Here is a 16,285-nt window from a genome sequence, read left to right as displayed (position 1 = left end):
ACGGGGAGGAGTGAGCATAAGACGTCCATTTTTCTACAGTCTATGGCGCTGTCGTGTCGGACATGATTCCAGCTCATGAGGCTCACTTTAATCCACCGCGGTAAAATATTTTTTCAAAAACAAGACGGTAATTATTATTGTCAACATTTTAACCGGGGTTTACCGCTACACCGGTAACCGTGACATCCCTAGTCCTGACCCAGTTGGACCCAGTAGAAACGCAGCTAAACAAGCGTCGATGGAGCGCTGTTCGTTCCAGGCAAGTTTTTCCAGTGGAAAAGCAGCACACGAGGCCGGACGCCCCTGAAATGCCGCAGTGTACATGTACAGATAGAAACTTTCCAGAATAATGTCTCTTTCTGACCCACTACTACGGAAAACAAAACAGCGGCGTGATTGGAATTCAACTTTCTGCAGACTATAACAAGAACGTTTTCGCTAAATAAAAAAACAAACGTGTCTGTGAAAAGCAAAGTTGGAACGCGAGGATCACGAGCCGCTAAAAATACACGTCTTTCCGCTCGCCGTGTGAATGGAGCTTTATGCGCTATTGCAATACAAGGCTTGCACTGTGAGGGATGGGGGGGGCAAGAAAATAAAGCAAATGCGGTTTTAGGGGGGAAAAGCTGTTCCCAGGGGAGGAGGGGGGAATGCACTAGGAGTATGTATGAGCGGGGTCACAGAGGAGGAGCTGGTGGAAACTGAAACAACTTCTCGCCAAAATCCTGAGAGAAAAATCGATCGTATAGTGCAGAGTTTGATGTAGAAGCAGTGATGGAGTCTGAGCTGTGCTGCGGGTCATTCACCTTCAAACGGTCATTGACAGCAAAAGCAAACAGCTGCCCAAAAGCACGGTGGGGGGAGAATAAGAAAATAGGCACAGGAATCTCTCCATTGGCAACGATATGCAGTTATAGACTTAGGGAATTTTGTCTGCTCTACTTGACCCTGTGTTTGTAAAAGCTCTCTGTCGACCAGCTATTTTCCAACGTCGTGTAGAGATAGTCAAATAATAATAATTCAGGATGTTCATGTCTCGAACAGACAGCTGACGTAATGCACAGATGTTTTAAAACCAGTCAAACCGGCAATCAGAGCCAAATTATGGTCAAAGAATGAGAATCTTTAAATATCTAGCTGGATCTGTGCACTGTCGAGGAATAAGTAAAACGTTTGTGAAATAAGTAAATCTGGGCCTTGATTTGAGTAACTAGTCAAGAAATCTGTCCAGGTTTTTTACACTTAGATTAAAGTGATGGTCTGTAAGTTTGCAAAGTGAGGAGAGATAGAGTGACGTTAATGAAATTAAGCTCCTCTCCCTCCCCTCCTGATTGGACCTGACAGGCGGGTTCACAGGAAAAGCTCCTCTCATTGGTCGACGTGGGAGGATGCTAGACTCTGATTAGTTGCTGAGATCCGGGAAGGAGGGACTTTACAAAAAAAAAAATATACATATTATTATTACTTACTTTACATTAAAATGCAAGACCAGGTGGTCAATTAAGCGCAATTTATAAAATGTGTAAAACATAGTGGGCCAGATCTTGTGGCGGTGCACGGGGCGGCGCAGGCTCTTGGCGAATTATTTTCCGAGTGGCGGCGCTATATGAGCCATTCGCCTCCGCCACCTGTGAGGGGGCGTCACAAGAGGAGGTGACTGCACTGATGGAAACACGGCTGACATTCACTTCCTCGTTTACATTGCGCTGTCTTGCGTTCTTTCTTAAGCCTGAGGCTCTCACAGGTCAAACTAAAAACTTTATTTACCCCATCGTGAGCTAAACCATGTTCACGTCTCGAGAGAAAAAGAGCTACAGCGTCCGCTGTGGCGCGGATCGGCCGCGCTTGGCGTGAACGCGAAGCAAAACAAAAGCACATGTTCACCCCACACTCCCACACAACCACTCTCCTGGACGCGGAGTCGATCTGGTTGGAGGAAAATGTGTGCGTCTCCACCCACTTAAATGCGCCAAGTCTGGAGTGGCAAGATCACAAAGTGCTCCTACTGAGCGCAAAATGTCACGCTATCATCTGCGTTTTGAGACACAAGATCGGGCCCTTAGACTTCCAAACTATCACTTTAAAAAAGAAGTTAAGAAAGAAGATAAAGAGGAGAAAGAAAAAACTTCAAAAACGTGGTCAATGACAGATTTCTTGAAATTAGTAACTCAGATCATGGGGAAATTTTAAGAACATTTGACTTATTTCTAGAGGACTTTATTCAGTGGAGTCAAAAGGATCGGTCTGAGGAAGTAGCTTCATAAAACACTTCTAAACAGAATGAAGGAAAGATATTGACACAAATGGGCGTCTATAGGAAGGAACACGACTAATGTACTTCAATCATCATGATAAGGAGCTCTCGATGAAAGCTGTATGTGTATTGATGCAAGCCGGAGTTACAGCACTTTACTCTGTTCAGATATAGCAGCAAATGGACGCCATCGAACAATAGAAAGCCATATTACTTGTTTACATTGTGTCCAACCCTCCTAAAGTCAAATCCTAGCATAAACCTACTGTAACAATAACGGAGTTGCTCTCGCGCCCGACTCGGTGATTCCCTGGAGGTTTAATTAAAGGTTAATCTGTCCAACTCTGTCTGCGAGCGCTAATCCTCGTCTCTGCTGCTTCATGTTTATAATCCGGGCTCTGAGACGCCGCCGCCGCACGAGCGGGATTAAGGACGTCCACACTTACTCGAAGATCTTTTTATTTCGTCTCTACGCCGCAAAACGTTCCATAGATGAGTAAGAGTAACTTTAAAGGAGACATGCTAAATCGATCAGTAGTTTCTTCTTCTGCTGAAGCGCTCCAATCTGTATTCCCTGGATTTTGTCATAGGTGAAACATGAAACTGTCCATGTTTTTTAAAACGTTCTGTGCTCACAGCGTTGTCAAAATGTGTGGTTGAGGGAATTGAACCTGACATCCAGTGTTAATTTTGACAACATATTTTAATTTAGTTTTAGTCTTGTAATGTAAATGTAATTTGATTTTAGTCTAGTTTTAGTCAAAAAAATATCTTCAATTTTAGTCTAGTTTTAGTCGACTAAAATTGCATGTAAATTTAGTCGACTGAATTTAAGACGAATTTAGTCGACTTTGCATTGATAATATTCATTATAATCATATTTAATCTTGTTCCTCTGCTTCATGGAGCTGCTCCACATGAACAAAGCTCAGAGCTGATCCTTTGGCAGAGAATTTACATGATCTGAGGCTCTTTCAGACGGTCAATAGAAGTTTGGATGATTTTAGTCTCTCCTTTTCATTTTTACTTAGTCTTATTTTAGTCGACTAAAACATCTGGACATTTTAGTCATAGTTTTAGTCTCATGAGAAACTTTTAATTTAGTTTTAGTCCAATTTTAGTTGTCACAAATAACACTTTGACTAAAATTAAGACTAAATATTTTAGTCGACGAACTGAACACTGCTGACATCTATCTGAAACTGCATTTTTGGCAGTAAAGCAGCAGACAACTAGGGCTGCTCGATTATTGAAAAAATAATAATCATGATTATTTTTGTCATAATTGAAATCACGATTATTCAAACGATTATTTGTTGCCTTTATTCCTTATTTATCCTTTATATGTTGCCTTGATTTCATGTTTGCCTCGATTAAAGAGAGGTCCCTGCTTCACACCTGCCCCCTGCTGGCCAGCCCTCACACCTGTGCAAGCAAACTGAGCAGCGCGGCCTGATGACATCATCACACATGTTTTTATGTTCGGCAAAAGCGTGAGCCTCGGCACGTGAAATGTGAAGGGAAAATAATCCCAGCGCCGTGAAATAATGCAAGTCTGCTTTGCAAAAAAGAAAATGAAAAAGAAAAAAAAAATTGAATTTTTTTTTTGAAAAAAAACAAAAAAAAGAAAATTCGATTATGCTAATTTTGTAATCGTTTAGTGTAATAATCGAAATCGTGATCGAATTTTGATTAATCGCACAGCCCTACAGACAACAGTATAAATCTAAGCCATAGTGCAGTTTGTGAAATGAAGACGCCCGTATCATTACATAATCGCAGTCCAGACTGTCACACTGGGTCATGTGCTGTGGACGGGACGCCTCATTAGAAAGGAGGGGGCCGCTGGGGGCTTAAAGCTTATTTATCATAAGACAGACCGCAGCACAGAGAGGCCATACATCAAACCCTCTCCTCGGGTCTGGGGGACACGATAAATAGAGCCATATTCATACAGAGCCGTGGGAAGATATTGTAGTTAGGGGGCGCTGAGGGACAAAATTTACCCCCAAAATACTTGTTCTGTGCATAAATCCTATTTATTAACCTCTTAACTCCCACCTGAACCGAGAGCATTTTCTCCAGTTCAGCTTTACCCAAATCCTGTAGGCCAGTGTAACGCCTCATTTGAAAGCTAAGATCTACAAAACTCATCTTTTCCTCACGTCATCAGATTTTTTTCCATCTTTTTTTTTGGGGGGGGGGGGTATTCAACTCATTTTTAGTAATTTTTTTGTCTTTTTTTGTAATTTTTTGTCATTTTTTGTCATTTTTTTTTTTTTTTTGTCTTTTTTGGTCATTTTTTTTGTAATTTTTTTTGTTATTTTTTGTAATTTTTTTGTCTTTTTTTGTTATTTTTTTGTCTTTTTTTTATTTTTTTGTTCTTTTTTTGTCTTTTTTTTGTCATTTTTTTGTAATGTTTTTGTTATTTTTTTTGTCTTTTTTTGTAATTTTTTTGTAATTTTTTTTGTCTTTTTTGTCTTTTTTTTGTCAATGTTTCCTCACTTTTTTCACATTTCCATCATTGTTTTGTCGCTATTTTCACACCTTTTTTCCAGAAGCTTGTGGACTGGGGGTAAAGCTGGAGAAAATGTGCTCGGTTCAGGTTGGAGTTAAGAGGTTAATATTGCCTGCAGTTCACAAACTATCCACCAGGGGGGGGGGGGGGGGGGGCTGCAGCGCCCTCAGCACCCTGGGTTCCCACGGCCTTGAACTCATAAAACAGAGGCGCACGAGGACTAGACACACATGAGACAGAGAGAGAGACAGAAAAATACAGTAGATGTTGCACCACCTGACACAGAACACACATTTCTCTATACACTGCAATATTTTCCATAAGTTTTCATATTGACTGCTTTTGCAATACGTATAATGATGCTGTGAATGGCAAGCGTGTCCGGTCTGTGACAAAGAGTTTTGGAACTAGCACCTGAGTCAAAAGTGCTTAAGTATTAGCTGTGGAAAACATTTAAATACTCAAAGTAAAAGCATCTCAGGCTCGTCTTTTCGTCAATTTTTTATCAAATTTTTGTCATTTTTTTTGGTCATTTTTGTGTCCATTTTTTGTTTGTTTTTTTGTCCATTTTTTGTCAAATTGTTGTCATTTTTTGTCACATTTTTGTCATTTTTTCGTCCATTTTTTATCAATTTTTTGTCATTTTTTGGTCACATTGTTGTCATTTTTTGTCACATTTTTGTCATTTTTTCGTCAATTTTTTATCCAATTTTTGTCCTTTTTTGGTCACATTTTTGTCATTTTTTGTCATATTTTTGTCATTTTTTCGTCAATTTTTTCGTCAATTTTTGTCATTTTTTTGTCATTTTTGTGTCAATTTTTTGTTTGTTTTTTTGTCCATTTTTTGTCAAATTGTTGTCATTTTTTCACATTTTTGTCATTTTTTCGTCAATTTTTTATCAAATTTTTGTCATTTTTTGGTCAATTTTTTGTCATTTTTTGGTCACATTTTTGTCATTTTTTGTCACATTTTTGTCATTTTTTCGTCAATTTTTTATCAAATTTCTGTCATTTTTTGGTCACATTTTTGTCATTTTTTGTCACATTTTTGTCATTTTTTCATCAATTTTTTATCAAATTTTTGTCATTTTTTGGTCACATTTTTGTCATTTTTTGTCATATTTTTGTCATTTTTTCTTCAATTTTTGGTCAATTTCTTGTGTCCATGACGGAGAAACAAGATAAAAGATATAAACATCATGCCATGCTTCTAAGTATAACCTAGCCTTAACTTTAGTTCCCGAAAGTCTCCAGATTCATAGCAATAGGAACCCTCTATCCTCCACAACCAGCCACACAGAGAAAACTATGTGTTGTTGCACGAGACAAAAGCCTAAAATAATGTCTGTTTATAGTTGCTTTGAGCCTTCCCTTCATGCTCTGTCATTTTCTGGGAAAAGAATGCCACTGTGAGCGCTCCCCGTGCTATTTCTGCAGTTTTGGGGGTTGGTTAGAAAAGCGAAATCTGGGCTCCTCTCCTCGCGTAGTCACTTTGATGTTTGCTGCGAAGTTAACGGAAATGGAAATGGACTTTTTTTTTTTTGACTAATTAAGTCTGAGTAATTGCGGGCCTGGCACCTCCTTGACTACGTGTGCTGGATGGAGTGTGAAGAGCGCTGCAGTAATAGTCGTTTTCGCCTGACTGAGCGCGCTGATGAACTGCAATCTGTCTGCCCTCCCGCACTCACGTCGGTCTGCAGTGCTCACTGTACCTAGTTATTGCAGTTTCCAGCTTGTTATAACATTGTTCCCATGTCAAAAACATACAGATGTATTTTGTTTCATTCACGCAGTTTTAAATATTCAAGTATACTTTGGTTCATTTCTTCTTCTTTAGTCCACAAAGCATCACCTGGTCTGTTTTGGGCGGTTCTACCCATTTATCACAGCACCATCAATGTGTTTGCATGCTGTTAGCTAAAAATAGTGGCTTGTATGTTGTTTTTTATCAGAGGTAATTCCTCCTGCTGTTTTGTGGAAAGAGCTAAAAAAAGAAGAAAAAAAGCTCTTTGGTGACTAAAGATGTTTCATTTGGCCTTTCCCAGCATATTCCTATGGCTCCAAACGGGCGGCACGGTAGCGCACGGTGGCGCAGCGGTTAGCGCCTCCGCTTCAAAGCTAGAAGGTCCCGGGTTCAATTCCCACCAGGACGGGGCCTTTCTGTGTGGAGTTTGCATGTTCTCCCCGTGTCTGCGTAGGGTTCCTCCGGGTACTCCGGTTTCCCCTACCGCTAAAAACATGTACCAGCCAGGTGATTCTGACCATCAGCCTGGCTCCACATCATGGAGATGGGCACTGCCGTCGACCACTGCTCCTTACGGGTCGCCCCAGCGGCATCGAAGGACCGGTTAAATGCAGAGGAAGAAATTTCCCTACGGGGACAATAAAGTATACAAACAAAAAGCAAAAACAAACGGGGGTAAAGTTGGAAGCGACCACGCTCTTCCACAGGCACAAAGACCAGACAGGTACACATCAACTCGTCTAAGCTCAGGTAAGAACATATCACAGTATGGTCTGTTCCTTTGAAGTACAGTAGTCCCATTTTATGTTTTTTTTTTTTAAGTTACGTGAACGTTGCCTGGAGGTTATGCTGTATTTGGTTATTTCTTGGTTATTAGGGAAAGTTTTCTGTACGTTTAAACGACGTCAACTTTAGGACATTCTCCTAACATTATTGATAACAACCTTCCGGAAACATGTTACTAACGTTATATTCTGGTTATACTCAGATTCCCTAGCAGGTAGCTTCCAAAAATCTTCATCTAATGGTTAGGTTTGGTTGTTTTATTAACGTTCTCCTAACCTGACGTTTAGCGCTGCCTTCAGAAAACCTTTATCTAACATTAAGGTTTGCTAAGTTCTCTCAAATTAGGTTCAGGATTAGCCTATTGTGCGTGTAGCAAAGCCTCTCCTAAAGTCTGTTTGAGATTGGTTTCCGAAATCAGACGGACAAAGAGTGAGATGCCCGGAGATGCTTGTTCTCACGGCACTGGGGCCGAGATAAGGCCTTCACTGGAGCAGAACGATACGGGTTCAACAAAGACAAGTTAGCAGAACCAACATTCGCTTTCAGTTCATTTCCCACATTGCAGACTTTGCGTCACTTTAGAAAAATAACGAATTACAACCACTACCTTTCCGTACTCCCAAAAAAACTTTCCCCTGGCCTGCATGGTGTTATTCAAAAGGGTCTCAGGCACGATACTTTAACCTCTTAACTCCCGCCTGAACCGAGAGGATCTTTTTCCTCACGTTATCAGATTTTTTTCCATAATTTTTTTGTTGGGTATTCAACTCATTTTTGTAACTTTTTGTAATTTTTTTTTGTCATTTTTTTGTCCATTTTTTGTCCATTTTTTGTAATTTTTTTTGTCAAATTTTAATCACATTTTAGTCATTTTTTGTCACATTTTTGTCACATTTTTGTATTATTTGTCCATTTTTTGTCCATTTTTTGTATTTTTTTTGTCAAATTTTAATCACATTTTTGTCATGTGATTTGTCATGTGGTCATTTTTGGTCTTTTTTTTAGTCACATTTTTCTCACATTTTTGTATTTTTATGTCAATTTTTTGTCAAATTTTAATCACATTTTTGTCATTGTTTTGGGTCATTTTTGTCACATTTTGGTCATTTTTTTTGTCACATTTTTGTCATTTTTTTGGTCACATTTTTGTATTTTTTGTCACATTTTTGTCACATTTTTGTATTTTTTTGTCAATTTTTTGTCAATTTTTTGTCCATTTTTTGTAATTTTTTTTGTCAAATTTTAATCACATTTTTGTCATTTTTTTTGGTCATTTTTGGTCTTTTTTTTGTCACATTTTTCTCACATTTTTCTCACATTTTTGTATTTTTATGTCAATTTTTTGTAATTTTTTTTGTCAAATTTTAATCACATTTTTGTCATTGTTTTGGGTCATTTTTGTCACATTTATGTCATTTTTTGGTCACATTTTTGTATTTTTTGTCACATTTTTGTCACATTTTTTGTATTTTTTTGTCAATTTTTGGTCAATTTTTGGTCAATTTTTTGTAATTTTTTTTGTCAAATTTTAATCACATTTTTGTCATTTTTTTGTCATTTTTTGTCACATTTTTGTCATTTTTTGTCACATTTTTTTTTCACATTTTTGTATTTTTTTGTCACATTTTTTGTCAATGTTTTCTCACTTTTTTGTCACATTTCCAGCATTGTTTTCGTCTCAGTTTTGTTGCTATTTTCACAGCTTTTTTTTCCAGAAGCTCTTGGACTGGGGTAAAGCCAAACTGGAGAAAATGTGCTCAGTTCATGGTACCTGGTTTACGATACTGGTTCCCGAATCATCCATTTTTTCCATTCCAACATTATTGAGAAGCATAAACTAAAAAGAAGTCAGTTATTCAGTTATTCCAGTAAAGGCAATTTATTTACATTTTTATGTATGTGACAATTATGGAAGATTGAGAATTGCACTAATGAAACCAGTCCTGCCTCAACCGAGCTTTACCCAAATCTAAAAGCTAAAAGAAAAGCATCAAAATAGCGAGAAAAATAAGGATAAAAACATGAGAAAAACACGGACAAAAAAACACAACAAAAAATGATAGAAAAAATACAAAGATGTGACAAAAATTCAACAAAAATGTAAAAAAAACTCAACAAAAATGTTACAAAAACTCAACAAAAATGAGGAAAAATTCAACAAAAATGTAACAAAAATGTGACAAAAACTCAACCAAAAAGTGACAAAAATTCAACAAAAATGTGACAAAAACTCAACAAAAATGTGACAAAAACTCAACAAAAATGCGACAAAAACTCAACCAAAAAGTGACAAAAATTAAACAAAAATGTGACAAAAATGAAAAAAATAAAAACATACAAAAGGTGACACAACACAGCAACAACGCGAGGAAAAAGGTCCCTGCACTGACTTAAAGGTCTGATCCAACTTGTCCTCTCCACTCGTTTCTCATCTTCTCTTTTGTCCCTTTATCTTTCCGTTTATCTCCCTTTCCTCATACCTCCCCTTTCTCCCTCCCCTTATCTCCTCCTCTCCTCTGCAGGGCCAGTCTCCCAGTGACAGAGTGCCAGCTCAGCACCTCTCAATGCACCACGGGCTGTTCACTCGAAAGGCAGCACTGTTTACCGCTAAACCGGCTCCATACGAGGAGTGTCCTGTTCAAGTTCCAATCTTATCTGTGGGTAAGACAGATTGGTCAGTTTGTTAAAAAAGATTATGTTTTTGATCAGGTTTTTCAGTCAAGATTTAGGCCTGATTTGTGTAGTTGTCAAACAGGGGGCGCCGTCATCACCTAAGACTTAGGTCATCTTTAACACAGAGCAGGTGGGGGTGATGTCATCGATCCTTTAGTCCTGATTCAGCCCTGGTCTTTGTTCTCTAGCCGGGTTGTGGTCAACAGTTAGATTTGTGACCATTAAAATGGACATAATATATTTTAATAACCAGGATAACACTGTGTAGATGCTCAGGGACGGGGGTCACTCAATAGGACTACATCTAGGTACCAAATTCTAGTTCAGCTTAAAAGTGGAATTTGGTATCGAAATCATATCAAGCGTCACGTTTTGTACCTTTCTGTTGAATGAGTTTGAAATGTGGTGACTCATGTGACTCATGACAGGGAAGAAGATTTTCCCCCATCGAGTTCATTGAACTCAAAAGCAGAAATGGCGGTCATTCCTCACCAGTGTTGGGCAAGTTACTTTAGAATATTAATATATACTATATTAGTAGTTACAGTTTTAAAAAGTATAATTTGTATTACATATTATGTTTTCAAAATGTGTTACACTACTTTGAGTTACTTCTGAGTTACTTTTGGCAAATTATAAATGGAAAATAATAAAAATCCCACCGAGCGAAAGTGCAGTCCAAGATTTCATTTCCTTCTCCTTCCATTCTCTTGTGTTTTGTTTTGACGACGTTGGCTACACCGTTAGCTACGCTGTTAGCTACATCGTTAGCTAAACCGTTAGCTACGCTGTTAGCTACACCGTAAGCTACACCGTAAGCTACACCGTTAGCTACGCTGTTAGCTACACTGTTAGCTACAGGCAACTGCAGAACTTCCAACTTGATTTGGTGCTGCAATTTATTTGGAGGGAGTTTCTAATTTTTTTCCATTTATACATTTAAATGCACTTGAAACTCGAGTAAATTGAATTGTCATGACAATGATAATGATAATATATTGTCACATTTTGTTTAAGGAATATGTTATATTCCTAAATTACTGAAAAAAAAGTTATATATATATAATTTTTGTTATACGTTACCCCCAACACTGACCCTACCATATGCAGACAGATAGCAAGCCAGCTCGTTAGCATGAGCCGGGAGTTTGTTAGCATGCTCAGTGTATTTTCCTATAGCCGTTAGCATTAGTCATCAAACATCCCAATTTATAAAGTGTTATTAAGTGTTATTAACCATTAACTTTTATGTCAAAGCTTGGTCACAAATCATTAATCAATGAATGGGTTTATTAACATTTTACTTTGGATAATGATTAGCGTCTAAAAGTGTCCTCTGAGCTAAATGCTAAATCATGCTCAGTTGACTTTCTGCTTTTGCGGGTCAGATGCGCATCCAATGACCACTAACCATCATCTATATGCTGTACACAGGTGCTGAATTCGGGCACGACTTTATTATACGACATTTTTGAAGCTATATAATATTAAGCACTTGATCACCATTGCCTGATTCTGTGGTTTAGTTAGTAAATTCTGACTTTCATCATGATCTAGTTAACATGCCATGACCTAACCATTCAGTCATCTTTCGCCTGTAGCGCAGGTGCAAATGACCTCATTGTAGCTCAAAACAAAGCCAAATAAAGAGTACGCAAAAAAAAACGCCTCGATGCTGCGCCCATTATTAGGCAGCAGCGGATCTTTATTGGCCGTCACTGCCTGTTTATCTCTATGCATTTTTAAACACAGCCTTTTAGTGGTTTCAGATGCAGCAGATAAACACGGCACTATAAATCCTGTTGTTCCTTTCCTCCTTTATGAGAGACTAAGAAAGTGGCAACAACAATAAGTTCTACATTTTCAGTGTTATTGATTTACTTGGCCTATTTAAAGAAAAAGGGGAACAATGCACTTGAAAGCAAAAGCAAATCATAATCATTTTGAGCGTGTAGTGGTTTTTAAAGTGTTTTTAATAGTGATGTTTTGAAGGTTTATATGTGCAATAGATCAATTATTGTAGCATAAAGCGTGAGGTCATTGTCATCATCATGAGACTTAGCCATGTATTGTGTAGACTCGTTCCAATCCACGAACTCTCTACTGGCAATATAAAGGTTTACATAAATGCGAGCCTGAAAAGTATTCAGTAATTCAGGCTTTACTTTGGTTTCCCAACTAAAAGCCAATTCTCAACACACCCAAAGAGGTGCAGACAGCTTCAGCAAATCTGGGAGCACAGGATATCGGTCTTTTTCCATAGAGGATGCTTGAAAGTCACTCTGCTGGTGTTTACACACGGCCCCCCAGACATCGATAGACTTAATATGCCCTTATTGCGTTATGTAAATGGGGTGTTTAGAGAAGAAACAATCGTACAACCCGGCAAAAGGAACAATGGGTGACCTGGGTTCGCTTACACGCAGGAGAAAAAGAAGATACAGGCCTGAAGGTTACAATATCAGGGTGTGGCGCTTATTTAAGTTGACTCAAAGCATTTAGAATTTCCTTTTCAGGGGAGAAAACCCACAAGGAACAGCCTTTAATAGAGGGTATGTAGATGATGTCACTGCATGGCAACAGAAGGTGAGTGCCGACACTGTGATTTGCTTGGTTCTGCTTCAACATATCGCGACCAGCACTAAATAAATAAATGATATACTGTCTATAAATGAATTTCAATTAAAGAGATACAATTTTGCCCTATTTTTGTAGCAGGGTATTTCCACAAAATACTGTCGATTCCAGCATTGATCTTAAAGCTTTCTATGAAAAACGATTCAACAATAGTCAACTTTGACCCGGGATCTAATGAAAAGAGTCTTGCGTCCCGAGCCACCAGTTGAGAACCACTAGGACCTCGATTATGGGAGACTAAAGTGCAAACAAGAGACCAGAAACCACAGCGTAGAACAGCAGTAGAGCAGGGGCGGACTGGCCACATGTCCATTCTGGAGGAGCACAGAAGGGCCACCGGTCCCGCCTCAACCGAGCTTTACCCAAATCTAAAAGCTAAAAAGAAAATCATCAAATTAGCGAGAAAAAGAGGATGAAAAGTCAACAAAAACATGAGAAAAACACAACAAAAAATGATAGAAAAAATGATTTAAAAAACAACAAAAATATGACATAAATGTGGCGACGTGACGAAAAGTTTCCATCACTTTTGGAGGCCTTAGCTTTCAAATGAGGCGTTACATTGTTGATCTCCAGTCGAGAAGCTTTTAGATTTGGGTAAAACCCAGTATAAAAAAAACATTAATCTAAAAGGAATTCCGTGGAGTATGGTGTACCACAAGGTTCAGTTTTGGGACCGTTATTTTGCTTCTGTTTCTGCGACCACCATTCCCGTTCTTTTTGCTGATGATACCAGTCAAAAAAATAATAATAAAAAGCCGAACTGGGGAAAATGCACTCGTTATTGTTAAGGCGGGTGGTAAGAGGTTAAAATATGTATTTGTGGAAGTGCACATTTACGCTAATTTGGGCCAGGTTGGTCAGAGTCCAGGGTTGTTTTTCAGTCCCAGTCCACCCCTGCAGTAGAGTACCTCGTATAGATACTTAATAGTTTCATTGAACAGCTAATAATTATTGAGATCCACAAAAGAATAGAAATAGATGCATTAGGGACATTTGGAAAATCTGAGCACAAAGGCATCTTTGAAGCTACTGTGAAATTAAGAGAGAATAATAATAAATTGTCCATCTGCTGCCTATAGCAGGGAACGGCAACGTCAGGCTCAGGTGCAAAATCCAGTCTTCAAAAACATCTGGCCCACAAAATGATTTATCTTAATTAAATTTTCGCTGTGAGATCAAATGCTTGTCAAAGTATAATATGTTTATAATACTGTCAATTCCAATAACATTTCCAAAGGGACACCTCCCAAACCCCCCACAAAGCGAACTAGCCAACCTCTGGTAATAGGCCAGTAGCTACAACCGTTTGTTTAGATCACTTTCAAAGCAGTATGTTATTACCTTTGAATACCATGTTTTGAAGAAAACAGTGAAGCTCATTGTGTTAATTACAGATGAGATATAGAGCTGCGATCAGGGGCGGACTGGGACTGAAAAACAGCCCTGGACTCTGACCAGCCTGGCCCAAATTAGCGTAATTGTGCACTTCCACGAATACATGTTTTAACCTTTTACCACCCGCCTTAACATTAACAAGTGCATTTTCCCCAGTTCGGCTTTTTATTTTTATTTTATTTTGATTGGTATCATCAGCAAAAAGAACGGGAAAGGTGGTCGTAGAAACTGAAGCAAAATCATTAATATAAATAATAAATAATAACGGTCCCAAAATTGAGCCTTGTGGTACACCATACTCCACGGAATTCCTTTTAGATTCATGTTTTTTTTTATACTGGGCTTTACCCAAATCTAAAAGCTTCTCAACTGGAGATCAACAATGTAACGCCTCATTTGAAAGCTAAGGCCTACAAAAGTGATGGAAACTTTTCGTCGCTGCATTTTTTTGTCATATTTTTGTTGGGTTTTTTTTAAAGATTTTTTCTATCATTTTTTGTTGTGTTTTTCTCACGTTATTGTTGACTTTTCATCCTCTTTTTGTCGCTATTTTGATGCTTTTCTTTTTAGCTTTTAGATTTGGGTAAAGCTCGGTTGAGGCGGGACCGGTGGCCCTAGAGCCAGTGGCCCCTCTGTGCTCTTCCAGAATGGACACATGGCCAGTCCGCCCCTGGGCTGCGATCAAATAAACGATGTTCTGGAACTTCACCTTGTTATCAGGCCTACTTGTCGTAAACGAATTTCGTCAAGAATGTTCGAACTTACTCCGACACTTGAGCGCCTGCGTCTTCACCTGGCGGCTGCACGCGTCACACCAGTCCTGCTTCACGGCTTTGGCCTCGAACCGATGCCCCTCTCCGCGCTCCGCCCGCACCCTCGGGTCCGTCGCCGCGCCACCGCCACCGCCAGCGCCAGCGCCGGGAGCAGAGGGGAAAATAGCCCAAGCCTCTCTCCGGTGAGGCTCCGTGCGCGCCAGCCTCACCACCCCGGTCTTCCCCTGGGTCAGCCTCTCCAAAATCGGCATTCTTCTTCCACCATCGACGCCTGTGCTCTCGGCTTGCCCGTTTGAGGAGACCTTTTGTGGGGACGCTTTCCTCCCACATGCCCCGGTGGCGTGTCCGTTGGCGGTAAGTGCTTGCTCCGCAGATTTGGAGGCGATTTGACTCCGCCGTGCGCCTTCCGCGACACTACCCGGCGTCCTGCATCCCTCGCTCGGCGACACTCCCCCTTTACGCACCGCGGCGGCTGCTGCTGCTGCTGCTGCTGCTGCTGACTGGGATTTCGCATTGCTGTCGCCGACCGAGCTCCGTCTGAAAACCATCTTCTCCCACGACGTCTTCCTGGGCAGCGGGGCTTTCTTCACGCCGAAGTGGAGCTGCGTGTCCGGGGGCTGCTGTCCCACCTGCACGCTCACAGACGCCATTGTCATGTTGTGCGTGGACGAGGAGAGAGAGAGAGAGACCGGGTGAAGAGAGAGAATGGAGCGCGTGTGTTTGTGTTTAGGCTCGGACTGTGCGCCCTCGTGGAGAAGGAGAAGTGGGAGTGACGCAGCTGACGCAGCGACAAGCTGTAACCAAAAAAAAAAAAAAAAGTGTGGGCGCTTTAATCCCTGTAAAGGCAGTCTGAAATTGATCGAATGTAGCCTATACTACACTACGATAGTGACTAAAAGTAAAACTCACTATACTGTTAATGATAATAAAATCAAATAATAAGAAAAATATAATATGATAGGAAGATAAAATTTAACAATAATAGAATAGCAAAACTACTTCAAAGTAAAAAAACAAACAAAAAAATGAAATTCAAAATACTAAATAAAAATCCTTCTATCCATCGGCAGAGACACTGAGGAGGAGATTTGGTTTTGAAATGAACAGATTTACCGATCGATCTACGTTCCCGCTCTCACCTATGGTCATGAGATTTGGGTCATGACCGAAAGGACAAGATCGCGAATACAAGCGGCCGAAATGAGTTTCCTTCGCAGGGTGGCTGGGCGCACCCTTCGAGATCGGGTGAGGAGCTCAGTTACCCGGGAGGAGCTCGGAGTAGAGTTGCTGCTCCTTCACGTCGAAAGGAGCAGCTGAGGTGGCTCGGGCATCTGTTCCGGATGCCTCCTGGTCGCCTCCCGCGGGAGGTGTTCCAGGCATGTCCTAGTGGGACAAGGCCTCGTGGAAGACCCAGGACACGGTGGTGGGACTATGTCTCAGAGCTGGCCTGGTGTCGCCTCGGGGTCCCCCCAGAACAGCTGGAGGAGGTGTGTGTGGATCGG

The 16,285-nt window shown here is 40.1% G+C and overlaps 1 protein-coding gene across 1 annotated transcript in view; it reads right to left on the bottom strand.

Annotated features, from left to right (window-relative positions):
• The window catches only part of rassf5 (Ras association domain family member 5), a 73,315-nt gene extending 57,669 nt beyond the window's left edge, over positions 1 to 15,646 (bottom strand). The window contains exon 1 of the mRNA XM_079582191.1: positions 14,776 to 15,646. Coding sequence (XP_079438317.1) covers positions 14,776 to 15,439 — 664 coding nt within the window. The 5' untranslated portion in view covers positions 15,440 to 15,646. The remainder of the gene's footprint in view (positions 1 to 14,775) is intronic.
• Between the last annotated feature and the right edge of the window lie 639 nt (positions 15,647 to 16,285).

This window comes from Gobius niger (assembly GCF_951799975.1).
Source record: "Gobius niger genome assembly, chromosome: 24".
Classification (NCBI taxonomy): Eukaryota; Metazoa; Chordata; class Actinopteri; order Gobiiformes; family Gobiidae; genus Gobius; species Gobius niger.
Note: the sequence above shows the minus strand (reverse complement) of the source record. Positions and strands in the feature narration are given on the sequence as shown.